This window comes from Choloepus didactylus, chromosome 4, assembly GCF_015220235.1.
Source record: "Choloepus didactylus isolate mChoDid1 chromosome 4, mChoDid1.pri, whole genome shotgun sequence".
NCBI classification, from domain to species: Eukaryota; Metazoa; Chordata; class Mammalia; order Pilosa; family Megalonychidae; genus Choloepus; species Choloepus didactylus.
In genome coordinates, this window is record NC_051310.1 from 181,626,404 (window position 1) to 181,642,158 (window position 15,755).

General features: G+C 33.3%; 1 protein-coding gene across 3 annotated transcripts in view; it reads right to left on the reverse strand.

Moving 5' to 3' along the window:
* Positions 1-7,422: 7,422 nt before the first annotated feature.
* KLHL28 (kelch like family member 28) overlaps positions 7,423-15,755 on the reverse strand; it is a 33,669-nt gene continuing 25,336 nt past the window's right edge. For 2 of the 3 annotated variants that reach the window (XM_037834920.1, XM_037834919.1), the window contains exons 3-5: positions 11,113-11,556; positions 8,976-9,184; positions 7,423-7,803 (exon numbers count right to left, since the gene is read on the reverse strand). In XM_037834920.1, coding sequence (XP_037690848.1) covers positions 7,640-7,803; positions 8,976-9,184; positions 11,113-11,556 — 817 coding nt within the window. In that variant the 3' untranslated portion in view covers positions 7,423-7,639. Of the gene's footprint in view, positions 7,804-8,975; positions 9,185-9,919; positions 10,313-11,112; positions 11,557-15,755 lie in introns of those variants that run through there. The other variant, XM_037834921.1, reaches the window with a different exon arrangement.

Here is a 15,755-nt window from a genome sequence, read left to right on the forward strand (position 1 = left end):
AGAGTACAGGCAATCTCTATATAATGATAGGGAATAATCTCCAGAATAAAATAAGTGAAAAAAGTAAGTTGAAAAATAGTTTTGTATAGTACTACCTTTTTTGTAAGGAAATGGAGAGGGCTTGTGATTATTTTTGAAAATGAAAGAATTAAATAAAAATCTAATAAAAATAGTTTCCTATAGAGGAATAAAGTGAACAAAGCAGAAGAGATGGGAATGCAGACAAAATTCTGTGAATGCATCTTCTTATATAGTTTCAACTTTGGAGCCAAGTAAATATTTTCCATAATTAAAAAACAAAATTAAATCCAAAAGGATATACTTAAAATTCTAATGTGAAATAAAAGAACATATCAAATGAAGTTATGCTCCTTACCAAAGAAAAATACTAATTCACTTCACTCTAAAGCCAGTATTCTTGTACAAAATAATCTTAAAACTGCATTCATTGGTATAATTATTTATAGCCATATCAGTATTGTTATTTTGATTCTACGTTGTAAGATGAGGCCCCTTTTCTCTCTCTTTAAAAAACAAAACAAAACAAAATGGTATTTCCTGACTCTGCTACCGAGTAGCATAGAAGCAACAAGCCACAGCACCACTAGCAACCTGATTAAACATCATTTCCCATTTCCACAAAAAAAGCCTGGGTTGCTTGATGAATGGTTTACTGTAGATCTAAGGAAGAAAATGTAAAAGGATAAGCCAAAATGCAAGGATACTTGAATTGGATATCTGGACTGTGGTTACTTAAGAGAATATCCTTATTTTTAGGACATACACACTAAGGTATTTAGGGATAAAAAGACAATGTATGTAATGTACTTTCAAGTGGTTTGAAAAAAAAATAAGAAGAGAGGATGATAAAACAAACACGGCAAAATGTTAAAGATATGTGAATACAAGAGTTCTCTATTATTCTTGCAACTTTTCTGTAAGGTTGACATTTTAAAATTAGTTCAAAATATTTTTTTAAAAAGCAAGGTACTTAAAGGGGTATCCACAAGCCTAAGATGCGACGATTGATTGAAACACAACAAATATATAAAAACTCATGAGTTCATGATACTTGAACACCTTTGGAGGTTGCTAGGGCACCAATTCATTACTCTAAAGGTAGAGAAAGAAAAGAATGAAACATCTTTTCCTGCCTTTCTTGTACAGACTGTATCTCAGGGTAACCAAATAAGTGATGAAGAAATGCTTTCCTTTATTGAACTCTAGCTAATAAATGCAGAAAAAATAAAAGAATTAAAAAATCACCACTATGCAACTCCTAATAACAGATCCATCAGTGGGCATCAATAGCTGCTAAAACCATCAGGTGAGTGTTTGATAAGGAACTTGATAATGACAGGATCAGGTTGACAACACCTGAAACCAAACCCAATTTTGGTGATTAACCCTAGCATCAATAAAAGTGGGATAACCAGATATACCGCACGATTGTGATGCAATAGGAAGTATACACAGCATCAATTTTGCTTGGCATAATAGAAAATATCTGAATCTAATTAACACTCTACATCCAACTATCAGTTTACAGAAAATAAGGATAGAATAACTACAACACAAAAGAAGCAACCAGCCAAATCCAGAATGTGGGATAATGTACCAGACAAATGGCCTGATTTTTTCAACAAATAAATGGCATGACTGGGGTGATTAAAAGGGACTTAGGAGACATAACAGTCAAATGCAATGTATAAACCTTTAGATATTGACTCAAATCAATCAACTGTAACAAAGGAACAAAAACTTTTTTTTTTGAGACAATCGGAAATTTGAGAATAGACTGGGAACTAGATGTTACAAAAGTATTAGATTTTTAAGTGTTATTATGTCAGTATGGCTTATACAAAAAAGTTCTTAAATGTCCTTATCAGCTATACATATATTCTTATTTACCAGTCCTCGCAAGAAAAAAAGGTGGGTGAATAGATGAGCAAACTGTGCTTAGTTGTTGAAGATGGGTGAAGAATATCTGGAGATTCCATTTCCATTTTTTAAAAAAAGTCTCGAAGACATATCTAAACTCCCTTGAGCTGTTCTTAAATTGATCTCACAGCACTCAGTTTTACTTCGAGCTGTGAGAGTTCTGACCCTCCGCTGGAATAGCTCTTCGAACTCCTTTATTGATGATTGCTGCAAACAACCCATCACACTGTCTTCCATAATGGAATTGAAATTCCCACCTCCATTAATGCCTCAGCTCCAAATAAAAGGAATAGCTAGGAATTTTACAGAAGAACTCAAGAGGCACAATTAGAGCTCTTTTTATTCTCCCTGGAAAAAAAAATCTGAGGTGTTTATTACATTCTTCAAGTGGATTGTAGGTTATAGATTATATTACTTTTTCATACCTTTGATGTCTTACACACTTTAAGCCCTGTCTTGATTTCATAATAACTTCTGGGTAATTTGAAAGCTATCTGTACATGCTTGAGAATAAACAAGCAGAATTTTAAAAGCATTAACCAAGAAATCTTAATTTCAATATTTTAAGATGTACTCCACTGAAAGTGCATATCCATAAATTCTGTCATATATAACTTTAAATACTTCAGCATATGTCTGTAAATTTCAAATTCAATTCTAGGAGTTGCACTCATTAAGAGTGCAGTTTAGAGATGATAGCTAGCATCCTAATCAGGAAATGGTTACAAAATTAAAGGTTCTGCTAATTAGAATACTAAATATCAGAAACATTGATTTTGGAAACAGTGTCCCATTGACCAACATGAACACCAGAAAATTGTTCTTATTGGTGAAATTAAAGACTTTCAAGATACATGGGTTAGCTAAAAATATGAGACACTCCCCATCCTTGCATGGATAGGCTATTTGAATCCATTTCAGCCTGTAGCATACAACTCCCTTAAAGATGGCACCTGGGACTCAATCCCTAAGCAGTACTATTTACAGCCCTTATTTTAGAAAGATTCCTGTTTTGGTGCCCGCAATAAAAGTAATGGAATCCTCTGTATTGGTGCCTTGTCTGCCTCAAGTAAAGCTGGCCAGAGAATCCAAAAGAACAGCAAGCTGAGACTTCATTGAGCTTAATGACCCAAGAGTATTGAGCCTGTTTTTTTTAATGAATATTTCTTTAATAAATGTCTGAATGTGTAGCAGAATTTAGTAATGAGGTTGTAAAGAGTGGCCACTTACTATTTACTGGAAAAAAAAAAAAAAGAAAGAAAGAAAAGAAAAGAAAACCCAAGAGCTGAGCATCACAAAGTTAACTTGGGTCAGTTTGCAACAATTATCATTTGACACATAAAAAAGTCACATTTCTCAAATTTATTTTAAACATTTCACATTAAATGAAATATAACCATAATCATTACAGAGTATTACCACAATAGTACACACAAAGAACTATTAAAATAAAAGACAAAAGAATACAACCTTCATCATGTTAAATGCCACTTTACTTTGTAAACAAAAATAAAACCCTGATGCTAAAAAGGTACATATTCAGAGGTAAAACATATATACAAAAACATATAAACATTGACCTAATCCAACAAGATCACATTCTTTTCAACAGACTACAAATATTAGTACTCCACATCTACAAAATTTCAGAATCCTGTTAAAATCTAAACCATCTCTGGTTTATGATACAGCACGATTCATAAGGCAAAAATAGAGGCATTATCATCCAGTTCTTAAATTTCACTTGTACTTTAAGGCAAACTTGGAACTTTTTGCTTAGTGTTTAAAAATTAAAGAGATTCACACATGATAACCTGACAAAATTAACAATAAATTATCTCTAATTAAATATGTATACTACAAAAGACATATGGATAACAGTTTTTCTCTCTGCAAAGATGTAAACTGGAGTAATTGATTCCAAATTCACACCAGTAAAAAAACTTGTAAACCGACTGTATTTAAAACATATTGTACTTCTTTTTCACTTTTTCTAATAAATGTATATCAACAATGAATGAATATACTGTAAGTGAAAATCTAATATATTTCCAGCCACAGTTAAAGTGCTGTTTACAAAGGAAAAAAAAAGGTCAAGGAGTAGAACTGGATGTTAACCTGACATGTGACATCTCATAATTTCTTAACTTTCAGACTACAGAGGTTATAGAGGTTATCATAAGTTTATTGAACTTTAAGTAAATTTATTGTAGAATCTGATTTTCCTGAAAATGAGCACTTAGGTGACAATACCAGGAATCTAAAACCAAAAATGGAAATAAACACAGCATTATATGTACATATATTTCTCTCAATGTTAGCCAGAGCCTTTATAAATATAGGAAATATTTTTTTTAAGTTTCTATAATGTTGGTTTTGTACTAAAAAATACATTATCTAATTCCAGGAAATTTAGAGTTCTATAAACACTAGGTTTACTAAAATTCTATTTCATGCCAACAAAACCTAATTGGACCTTAAATAAATGTTTATACATAAACTGGGGTCTCTAATTACTTCCTATGATGTTGAAGATAAGGAATTAGATTGACAATAGTTATTTGGGTATAGGCCTCCCCCACTATATTTCACTCTCTTTGTGTGAAAAGATTATACTTATTTATATTTCTAACCCCCACAGCATCTAGCACATCTCAAACATATAACAGACCCTCCATATTTGCCGATTTAGCCAAAAAATTTTTCAAAATCTAACACCATTTCTTATCAACTGGCACCACTTTCTACAACTTAATATTCATACATATTTAAAACAACATTAGCAATAACATAGAACTTATATAAATATCCTTTGGGCTACATTAAAAATCACTTATGTTCTATTACTATACCCAACAAATACTAAATAGCAAAACACTTCTAACAGATTAAGTCTTCATAATTATAGAAAGCAATTATCTTGCAACTGATTACACTAAATTTTATTTCCCACTGTCATTCCTTCCAAAATATTTCTGGGTAATCTTAAATAGCTTTCCTGTCCATGCATGAATATTAAAAGTTATTTCTAATATCTTTAACTCTGGGAATTTATAACCAAACATTCTGATCCTTTTAAACGTAAGAAACATGTAGCTTTAAATTCACAATCTACCAGAAGAGTAATTACAATAAGACTATTCACAAATCTCTAGAAGTTATCAGTTGTCAGGTCATATTAGTAGCACTGGTTTTTATGAACAGTACAGTGAGCTCAGCAATCCCAAAATAAATATATTTCTAAATTTTTGGTGCTTTTTCTCTTTCATTCACACATTTTCATAACTTGTTCTCTGGTATAAGGCTCCTACTACACCCCAAGATGTTTCATATTTACTCTTTACCAAGAAGAAATTTAGATTTTTCAAAGACAACGATCAATACATGCCTTTGATCTAATTTACCAAATGATTAAATATTTTACATTAATATGATAGAGGGGATGATACATTAGTAAAAAGCATTGTTAAAAATAAAGTGTACACTACACTATCAATCTGTTTTTACAATCAAAATAAGAATTTTCTATGGTCTCTTTCAAATTCCCCTATCCTCTGTGGGGAGGGGTTAAACATGGTGTAATGGGATGTATTTAATAATTTGGTTGATATAAACAGAAAGAAAGTTGAGTTTGGTGACTTAAAACTATGCATGTGATGGAATCTATTTTAAATTACTATTCTTTAAATAGAAGCCAACCACAATAGTGTGCCTTTTTTCCATTTAACAATTTATTCAAATCAGTTAAAAAGTTATTGCTATAGATCGTTGTTATTCAAACAAGCAACAGAGAAAATATTTAGCCTGTCAATTTTATTAGTAGCTCCTGTTGAATTCTAAATTAGAAGACACTAAAAATAACTTGCAAGGTTTTATAACCTCTGCAAATATTCATAAAGCATGATACTACTTTCATGATTAAAGGTGATTTTATATAGTTTTACATATCTTCAAATGTACAACTGGAAGTTTATGGAAGAACAAGGAAAACTGCAAATTGCCTGGCTATAGTTTTCAAGAAATAACATATGCCAACAAATGAACCTAGGTATTATAATTACAAATGGCTTCTTAACAATAGTTTAGAACATATGGCACTTAAGAATGCAGTATGAATTTTTTCTAGGAAAAAAATATAAACTGGCTTTGCAGAGACTAGAGATAGTGGGCAGGTAAAAAATATATATACATTGAGGAAAAGAAACAAAATGACTACAGTACCAAAAAAATAAGTACCGGTATCATAATAAAATGCAAGTTAATATGTTTAAGACTAATGGACATTTACTAAAACATGCTAAAGTAAAATAAGTTAACCACTTATTTTAAACAAGATGCCACTTGGCTATAGCAAACAATTTTGCTTCAAAAAATCATTTCTTTAGTCAAAGTAGAATCAAATTTAGAACCATTACTCAAGTAAACATGGAAGTTCCTGTTTTCCTCAATAACTTTAAAATATTCAGTTACCTAAGAAATATACAAAGTAATGCATAACTGCCTAGTGTTTTATATTTAATGCATATATTTCTGTTTAAGAAACATAATTTCTAGCACAGAAGAAAGAAGATCAAAAATAGAACTTTCTTTGAATTACTCACTATTCATGAATCATGAAAAGCATAACATAGGCTATTTAGATGATTTTTGGATGCTAACATTAGAATCATCACTAGCATTTTTAATAAGCAGAAATAAATCAAGCCAATAAAAACATGCCATGCATATCTCAGACGCCAACATCCAAAAGAACATCAGTTATATAGCCTTGTTATAAATCCTACAGTTAGCACCATTTTTATATCTGAACGCTTTGAAAGAGAAAAGATTTTTTAAAACCAAAATAATTATAAGCATATATGAAAAAAAAATCAATATGTACTGAGGCTGGCATTAAACATTTCAAATATTTACATCAACACTGGGAAGCCCACTGTACTACTAAAGAAAAACTATGAAACGATATGATTAACTCTTATCATAATATAGATGGGTAACTAAATTCATCCAGCATTAACCTGCACATATAAAAAAGGTATAAATAGCAAGTATCTGACTTCTTAAAATAGGGCCCCCAAAATTATGATAGTGAAAGCATTTTTCTTGAAAACTTACTACCATTTATCCCCAGTCCTAAACCCATTTAGCAGGAAGAATATCCAATGACTCACTATGGCACGTTATTTACAACCCTTAAAAGTACCGAAAGTAAGAGCAGCCCTTTATTTGCTTAAAAGAAATGTGAAGCTTATGAATTTACATCCAACAGGCAGTGTCAACACTCTGTCCAGACATTCAACACACTCAAGCATCTAAGCATCTTTCATCCTAGTAAATCATGGTGCATGTCAAGGAGGGAGAGAGTTAAAGTAAAAAAAAAAGAAAAAAAGCAGCAAGGTTTCTCTACATGTACACTTATGAATATAAACTACTGCATTCCTGTCTTAGAAGGAATAAAAGGGCACAATTCAATTGGCAAAGTCTTTCCTTTTTTTTTTTTTTTTTTTTGTATTACTGATTTACTGTGCAATCAAGAGCAACCAAAGCTACTTGTCAATTTAAAGTACTCCAAAAATCCGAGTCTTCATGCCACTTCAAGTTAAAAAGAAAGCAATGCAGCTTTTGGTCTCAGAGAACTGGGCATCTTTTCATGCAGCACAAGTTTCACCATCACACTGTTTCTGTGACTTCACACTTGTCAAAGTGCAGTTAATCCAAAGTTACAGCGACAGTATATCATGCCAGCTGAATCCAGCCATGTATCTGAGATGGGGTCATATTTCTGCACGGTGTTCAGATACGACGACCCTGAGTGTCCACCAACTACATAAAGGCAGTTATCAATTACTGCAGCACCAACCCCTAGGAAAGGTGGGTAAAAAGAGGGAAGAAACATATTAACCATGACATAACTACTTCTCACTAAAAAGAAATGAATTTGTATTTTAATGTTTTCTTAAAATGCTTCACATTTCAGTAATATGTAATTAATTATGTAAGCAAAACAGCAAAATGTGCTCTGGGGTAAAAACAAAACACAACAAAACACCTTAATATAAAAGTAAAAGTTGAATTCAGCCTTCACCTTTCCTCCCCAATCTTCCTCTTCCCCTCCCCTACCAGAGGAAACTATTAAGAATATAGTATGTTATCTTTCCAAATGCTTTCTTACCAATTTATCTTTTCATATATTTTTCTAGAAATCATTTTATCAGGTTTTCAAATATATTGAAATATTTGAAATATATACTGAACTATGTAGTTTATGCTTTAAAAATTCTACTTTATGTATTATAACATATAGTTCTAAGGACAAATCTATCCATATTTTTAAAGTTCTCATTGCTTTGTAGCTTTTCCTCTCAAGGATACCTCAGAAACTAATTACTTTAAACCCTGAAATAGTTCCTTCCATTTTGTCCTTTCAGTTTCCCTTACATATTTATATTTTAGGCATTACTTTAACCATAAATTTAAGAAATACTCATAAAGCATTCCCATCAGTAACTTAAACTTTCCCACTTAAAATAGTGTGATTTGAGTTTGGGTTCAAAGACAATAGATGTATTTGCTTTTCTCTAAGAACTCTGAAATCAACCCTTTTTTGATCAACTATATCTCTTAAGGAGGAAAAAGCATTTGAAAGTAATTATATGGGTTTCTAATATACAATAAAAAGCAAAACACGACAATTTAAAGATTTTTTTTTCAACAGCATAAAAAGATGACCTTTGTTACATGGAAAAAAGAACTACTATAAGATATACTCTTATAGTATTTCTATTAGCATTTCCCAAAAATGTGTTCTCCAAGTTTGAGAAACAATAGCATGCACATTAGCAAATTAAAGTTATAATAAAGAAATGTGTAGTTTTGTCTAATCTACTTGTTTCTCAAGCTTACCACAAAAAAGTTTTTTTTTCCGGACAAGTAATTAGGACCCTTACTGTTAGATTGCAAAGAACTGCTATTCCAAGAACATCACTATAGAAAACATTGCCCTATATATTTAAAAAATAATAAATTATCATTACCTGTTCTGGGTTCCTTCATTGGTCTACACAAAGTCCACTGGTTTTGATGGGGGTCATATCTTTCAATGCTTGACAAATGTGAGACACCATTATGTCCACCCACCACAAATATAAAGCCTAGCATGACACCCACGCCAAAATGAATCCTTTTATCTGCCATGGATGCAACCATCTCCCAGGAGTCCTTAGTTGGATCATAACGCTCCACACTGCAGATATTTACAAAAGAAAGAATTAATTCACAGGTCCTTTGTGTCACTTTTCCTACTAAAGCACAGTTGTCAAGAGAATTTAAAAAACTGAAATTCGCCCTAATTTTAAAGATCCAATTAAATACACATATACAAAGAAAAAGAGTAGTTTGGCCAAAATGTTTAGATTTTCCTGATAAGGCTGAAAGAATAAAAGTGTACCTTGTGGACAGGGTGCAGCAACAGCCATATGATATTCCATTATATCATACAAGCAGTAAGGTATATTAAGAAGGAAATAAAACTTGGAGTCAGAAGACCTGAGTTTAAGTACCAATGCTGCATACCAAGAGCTCAATGAACCCTAGCCTTACCACTTTGGATACTGTGTAATCCTGGATAAGTTATTTTCTCCCATCTGTGAAAACGGGAATAGCACAGCCTCAAATGATTCTTATAAGACTAAAGTCAAATGAGCAAGCATGTGAAAGTAGTTTAAAAACCACACATTGAATACACATGTTTGCTAAGGATCCTTAGTAAGGAAAAGTGAAGATGAATAGAAGAGAGAAGACATTTTTTTTCTTCCAGGAAAATTCATAGTGTTTTACTGTAAAGCAACCATTGCAGATTGCACAACACTAATTTAATAATCTGAAAGCGATTTAGAAGAATTCAGACGTTTAAGTCAAATCTGCATTCCAGAGACACCCCACCCACCCACCCCAGCAATTCCAAGCTGCATTGTGGAAATCCAAATCAAATCAGAGTTTCCAAGAAAGCTTCCCTAAAAAATTCCAGTACCCTTTTAAGATTAGGTTTTGCCCTGAAGGTGTACAAAGGCAAGTTTGTTGAGCTTGTTCTGTTCTTGACTAACTTCTCAAAAAAGCCTTAAGCATTAGACAGGTTGTGCCATCATTCTGGAGTTCAGAACAGAAATTAGATAACTGAATGTATTTGAAAGGCCACAGAATAAAAACCACTAGACCAAAAACACTGGACAAGAAGAGGTGATGAACTGTAGCAAGAATTTAAATTTCAAGAGCATCAAAATTAAAATACTCACCCTTTTATCATATAAATTTCTACCAGCAACTTTTCAAAGACTAGAAATGCATGTGTGGGCCCCAAATACTTTTCTTTCTACTAAGGGAGCAATAAAAAGGGGTAATATACGAGCTTAAAAAGAAGTAAAAATTTACAGGTGAAAATGCTATCGTGCCATCACTTTCTTAGTTAACAAACCACAATACACGCTTTCATGAAAATCTCACAATCAAATACGTAACACTCTAATTATTATTACAGATAAAATCTTTAAAACATCAATTTTCAACGAAAGTTCAGAATTATGATTAATTTTCCATATAAGCAGGTAATTAACACTTTTATTTTCTCTTTATTTGTTTCTCCTTTATGTGGAGAATACTTCAGAATACAGAAATCTCAAATTCCAACACCAGCACAACTCAGATACTGATAATGATTACAGAATAGAAAACCAGAAAGGAATATTGAAATGAGGCTTTAAGTTTATGTTATAGTACCTTGCAGGCATAAGAATTACATTTTCCCACTTTTGAATTCTATTAAGCAATGTAATAACAGACTAGATCTGCATACCAGCCAAAATCTAAAGTTGCCTGACATCATCTTATTTTTCAGGTTTCTAAATTTTAAAATCTAGCTCATTTACACTGACTGAATGAATGTAAAATTTAATAAAAGGTACTTGCTTCTTAGGTTTATATTAAATTCCCAAGTAAAACAATTACAATCATACTCATGGAACAGATTATATTTCCCCCAAAACTATCAATGTTACTTAAAAAATAAAAAAAAGGATATTCATCTATATACACAAAATTTTTAAAACTCAGAAATCATTGTTAATGAAACTTTTAAAAATCTACAAGCATACACAATTTGATTATCAAGTTATATACCTGTTCATGTGGGCAGGACCATAGCCACCAATGGCATATATCATTCCATCCAATACAGCTGCAGCAAAACAACTTCTTGTTGTAGTCATTGGTGCCACAGGTTGCCATTTTCTTATTTTGGGAATATACTTCTCTACAGATTGTAAATAAGATTGTCCATCATAACCACCTAAAGCATAAAGTTCTCCTGCAAGTACTACTACTCCAAGGGTACTTCGGTGTTCATTCATTCTCTCTAGAGAAGTCCAAGTATTTGTATCAGGATTCCAGCATTCTACTGAATTTTCATGTTTTCTGATAGCGACGCCTGGACGCACGTTAGTTTCAATACCACCTATAACATACACCTTTTGGTCTAAAACGCATATTCCAAATTCATAGCGAGGAATGTTCAGCGGTGCCAAACCAATCCAAGAGTCATTTTGAGGAAAGTACATCTCCATGCTAGAGAATAAGCAGAAAAAATTAAATTTTAAAAACCAAAATGGCCCATAAACAAATCAACATATGTTTAGTCTTATTAATAATCAGGGGCATGCAAATTAAAGCCACAATGGAAATGCATACTCTGTTGGTGAGAGTATAAACCAGTATAAAACACTCTGGAAAACAACTTCACATCATCTAACAAAGTTGAAGATACACACATGCTCTAACCCATCAGTTTCACTCCTATGTATCCACTCTATTGAATGCTTATTACAGTCAGCTTTGCACCAGGCCACATATACAGAAATGTTCACAGCAGCACAACATAATCCAAAGGAGAAAAGACACAAGAGGTATAATATATTTTCCCTATGACTGAACAATTCCACTCCTAGATACGTATGCAGAGGTGTATGTACAAGAATGTTCACAGCAGCATCATTTATAATAGGCAAAAACTGGAAACAATTCAAATGCCCATCAACAGTAGAGTCAGTAAATTGTGGCATGTCATACGAGAAAAGCATACAGCAATGAAAATGAACCAACTATAGCTACATGCAATAGGGTTGAATCTTAAAACATAAAATGTTGAGGGAAAGAAGCCAAATCCAAAAGAATATCTTTTGTATAATTTTATTTATATCAAGTTCAAAAACAGGTAAAACTAATTGCTGGGTTAGAAATAAGGATCATGGTTACCTAGGGGAGGACTGGGAGGGACTCAAGGATGGCTTCAGGTGCTGATCATGTTGTTTCTTGACCTGGTTTGTAATGTTCACTTTGTGATAATAATTGAGCTGTACTCAGCTAAATGAGTCACTACAAAATCTTCCATAAATTACATAACGAAAGGGACAGCAGAGAGTGGCAACATGAAGGGGTATCAAGTAATACAGCCTAATGGCACACTTGAAATGAGTTGAGGTTTTTGAGGGAAAGACAAAAATATTGGGGGAAGTGCCTATGAGGAACAAAGATGACACCTACCCAGCACCTCTAGTACATGGGGAAAAAATTATGGGAAAAAAAACAACAGCTTTAAGAGGACTTTAGGAAAAACAGAAACCTTAAAGTTCATTAGAAGAGACAGAGGATAAAGGGAATTTTTCTCATGATAGATCATGAGTTACGCAGGATATGCAAAAAGATTTGAGGAGTCAAAAAAAAAAAAAAGGTTGGGAAATAAGGTCAAATTAGATGATATTCAGGACCATATGATAATAAAAGTCCAGGTTATGATGATGGATTATCTAGAAGTCATGGATTTCTGGAGATTATTTAGGTAAGTAGAAATATAAGATATAAGGGCATTAGTCTTTATGGGTCTGTTGGAGGGGTGAGGTGACAAACAGATCATTAGTTCTAATTCGAGCTCCCATCTTATAATTAGACTCAAGGTTTATAATGCTGAGGTGAGTGGCAATGTGATAGGAAAAAGTGGTTTTAAAGGTCCATTTAACATTTAATGTATTCGCACAATCATTCAAAAATGCTTTTGGTGTATTGCCATCCTTATGACTCACTATAAGTCAACCAGGAACAATACTATTCTCAGAGCTTCCCCACTTAAGCCACCTACCCAATCCTCACTTCCCTTTCTAATACACTTCCTCTCCTAAAAGAAAAATGCCTGCCTTCATACTCCTATCTTGGGGCATGACGAGTCTTTCTTCCTCCCATTCAAAACCTTCTACCTTTGCTTTTGATACCATCACTTTCTACTTCCTCTAAGATCTTGCTTCATGAATGACCATTCCTCTATCCTCTCTCCTCACCCTATCCCTCCTTACTAGCGTCTATTAAAAACATACCTCTCTCATCAAGAATAAAATAAAACCAAGCAAAAACTCCCCTTGATGGGGAGTTAACTACTTAATAGGTAAAGTTTCTGTTTTGGGCGACGGAAAAGTTTTAAAATAAGAGGCAGTGATGGTAGCACAACAATGTAAAAGTAATCAATGCCACTGTACACTTAAAAATGGTTAAAATGGGGGGGGGGGCATCCTTGAATATCATTACTGCATTTCCTCTCCCCTGCTCTTTTCTGCCCACCCTTGAATATGGGTTATTGCATTACCTCCCTCCTGCTCTTTTCTACCAAAATTTTTAAGTCTTCAATCACAGTCTCTATTTCTTTAATTTTTATTTACTTCTCAACTCACTGTAATCTTTTTTATTCACTTCTCAACTCACTGTAATCTATCTTCAGTATTCCCACAACTCTGCTGAAATTACTACACCAAGGGTAATTAATGATCTTCATATTGCTAAATCTAATAAACACCTTTCCATTCTTCTCTCTCTGAACCTTCCCACGCATCTTAAATTGTTGAGCACACTCCTACCCTCCTGGCACACTTAAATTCCTTGTCTCTCATGATGCTATTTTCTCTTGGTTATTCTACCACTAAGATTGTTCCTGCTGCCCTTTTCTTGATTATTAATTATTAATTATTCATGAATCAGTCCTTTTCTTTCTCTATTTTTTCTCATTGGGCAAAAAGGTAGGATACTTAAACCAGTCAAGTCCATGGACTTCATGGCTTTCATTCATGCTCCTAAATTATACTATATGCTGATTACTTCCAAATCTCCAGCCCCGATCTGCTCTTTAAGCTTCACATTCATATCCAGCTAGCAGCAGGACAACCGTTACAGACACTTCAAACTTACTATGACCCAAACTAAACACATCAGCTTCCCCCTTAAACTGGGCCCTCCTCCCATATTCTCTCTCTCTTGCTGGTATAACCATCCACCCAATCATCTAATCATGAAATCTTATCCATCTTTGGTTCTTCCCTCTCCCTCACCGTCTCACCCAATCCTACATCCATTTAAGCACCGAATCATGTCAGTCTCCTCTCTTAAAACATTTCTTAAATTAATACCCCATTCTCTTACTACATCTACACTAATTCAGGACTTTATAACCTCTTGCTTGGACTGATACAATAAAACTCTTTCCTGATCACACTAATGCCAAGCCTGAGTCCCTCAATCTTTTCCCATAACTCAGCAAGAATGATCTGATATACAAATATGACCATTTTACTACCCTCCATAAACAAGTTCTGCAACTCACATAATGACAATCTCTTTAGCATGGCATAAAATACCTTTTTTGCCTTGGCCCATGTTGACCAAGCACTGGCCTGATTATTGTGAGACTATTTCATGGATTTAAATCATGAGTAAGTTGATTGCATCTACTGCTGATTACATCTACAATCAACTGAGGAGACTGCCTTCAACAGTGAAAGCAGTCTCATCCAATCAACTGACAGCCTTAAAAGAAGAAGTGATGATTTCAGCAGTCACAAGAGAGAATTTCCATGTCTACTTCAGCCAGCCAGCTTTTCCTGGGGAATTCATTGAAAACCTTCACCAGAGTTCCCAACTTGTGGTCTGCCCTACAGAATTTTGGACTCGCCCATCCCTACAATGCATAAGCCAATTTCCATAATAAATCTCATTATATTTACATTGTGTGTGTTGTGTGTGTGTGTGTGTGTGTGTATCCTGTCAGTTCTGATTCCCTGGAGAACCCTAATACACTTTCTGATACCAAATGGCTTTTACTTTCCTGCATACCTTATACTGTACCATGCCATTCTGTTTTTGCTCATTTCCTGTGACCTTCCCATCCTTCTTTGCTGGGGTCTTGCATGGCCTTAACCACTCAGCTTGGATGATATCTTCTCCATAATATCTTCCCTAACCCCCCTGGAAGAATAAATGTCTCTTCTTAACATTTATATAAAATTATCCTTATCATTGTATTAACACACTTATTGTAATTAATTTTTTAAATATCTGTCTCTTTTACTAAGTTATAAACTGTTGAAGGCCCAATATCTAGCAGTGTGTCTGATGAAAACATGTTTAATATATTTTGTACAATTAAACGGAATAATCACTCAAGCTGGTTCCAGTCTTTCTATTATTATAAATAATGCTGAAATAAACATCTTTGTGCAAATGGTATTTTTAACATAAAATGTTTTTTCTTATGCTAGATTCCAGGAAGTAAGATTAATGACTGGATCTAAAGATGTAAACACTTTTATGACTCTTCAACAATTTACATTTCTTATTTTTTATACTTGAGGGACCAAGAGGCAAATGATAAAGAATTTTTAGGACCTTTTTAATCATGACATTTGACTAATATAATTTATACTTTATTCCAATAATCAGTGACTTTAAGA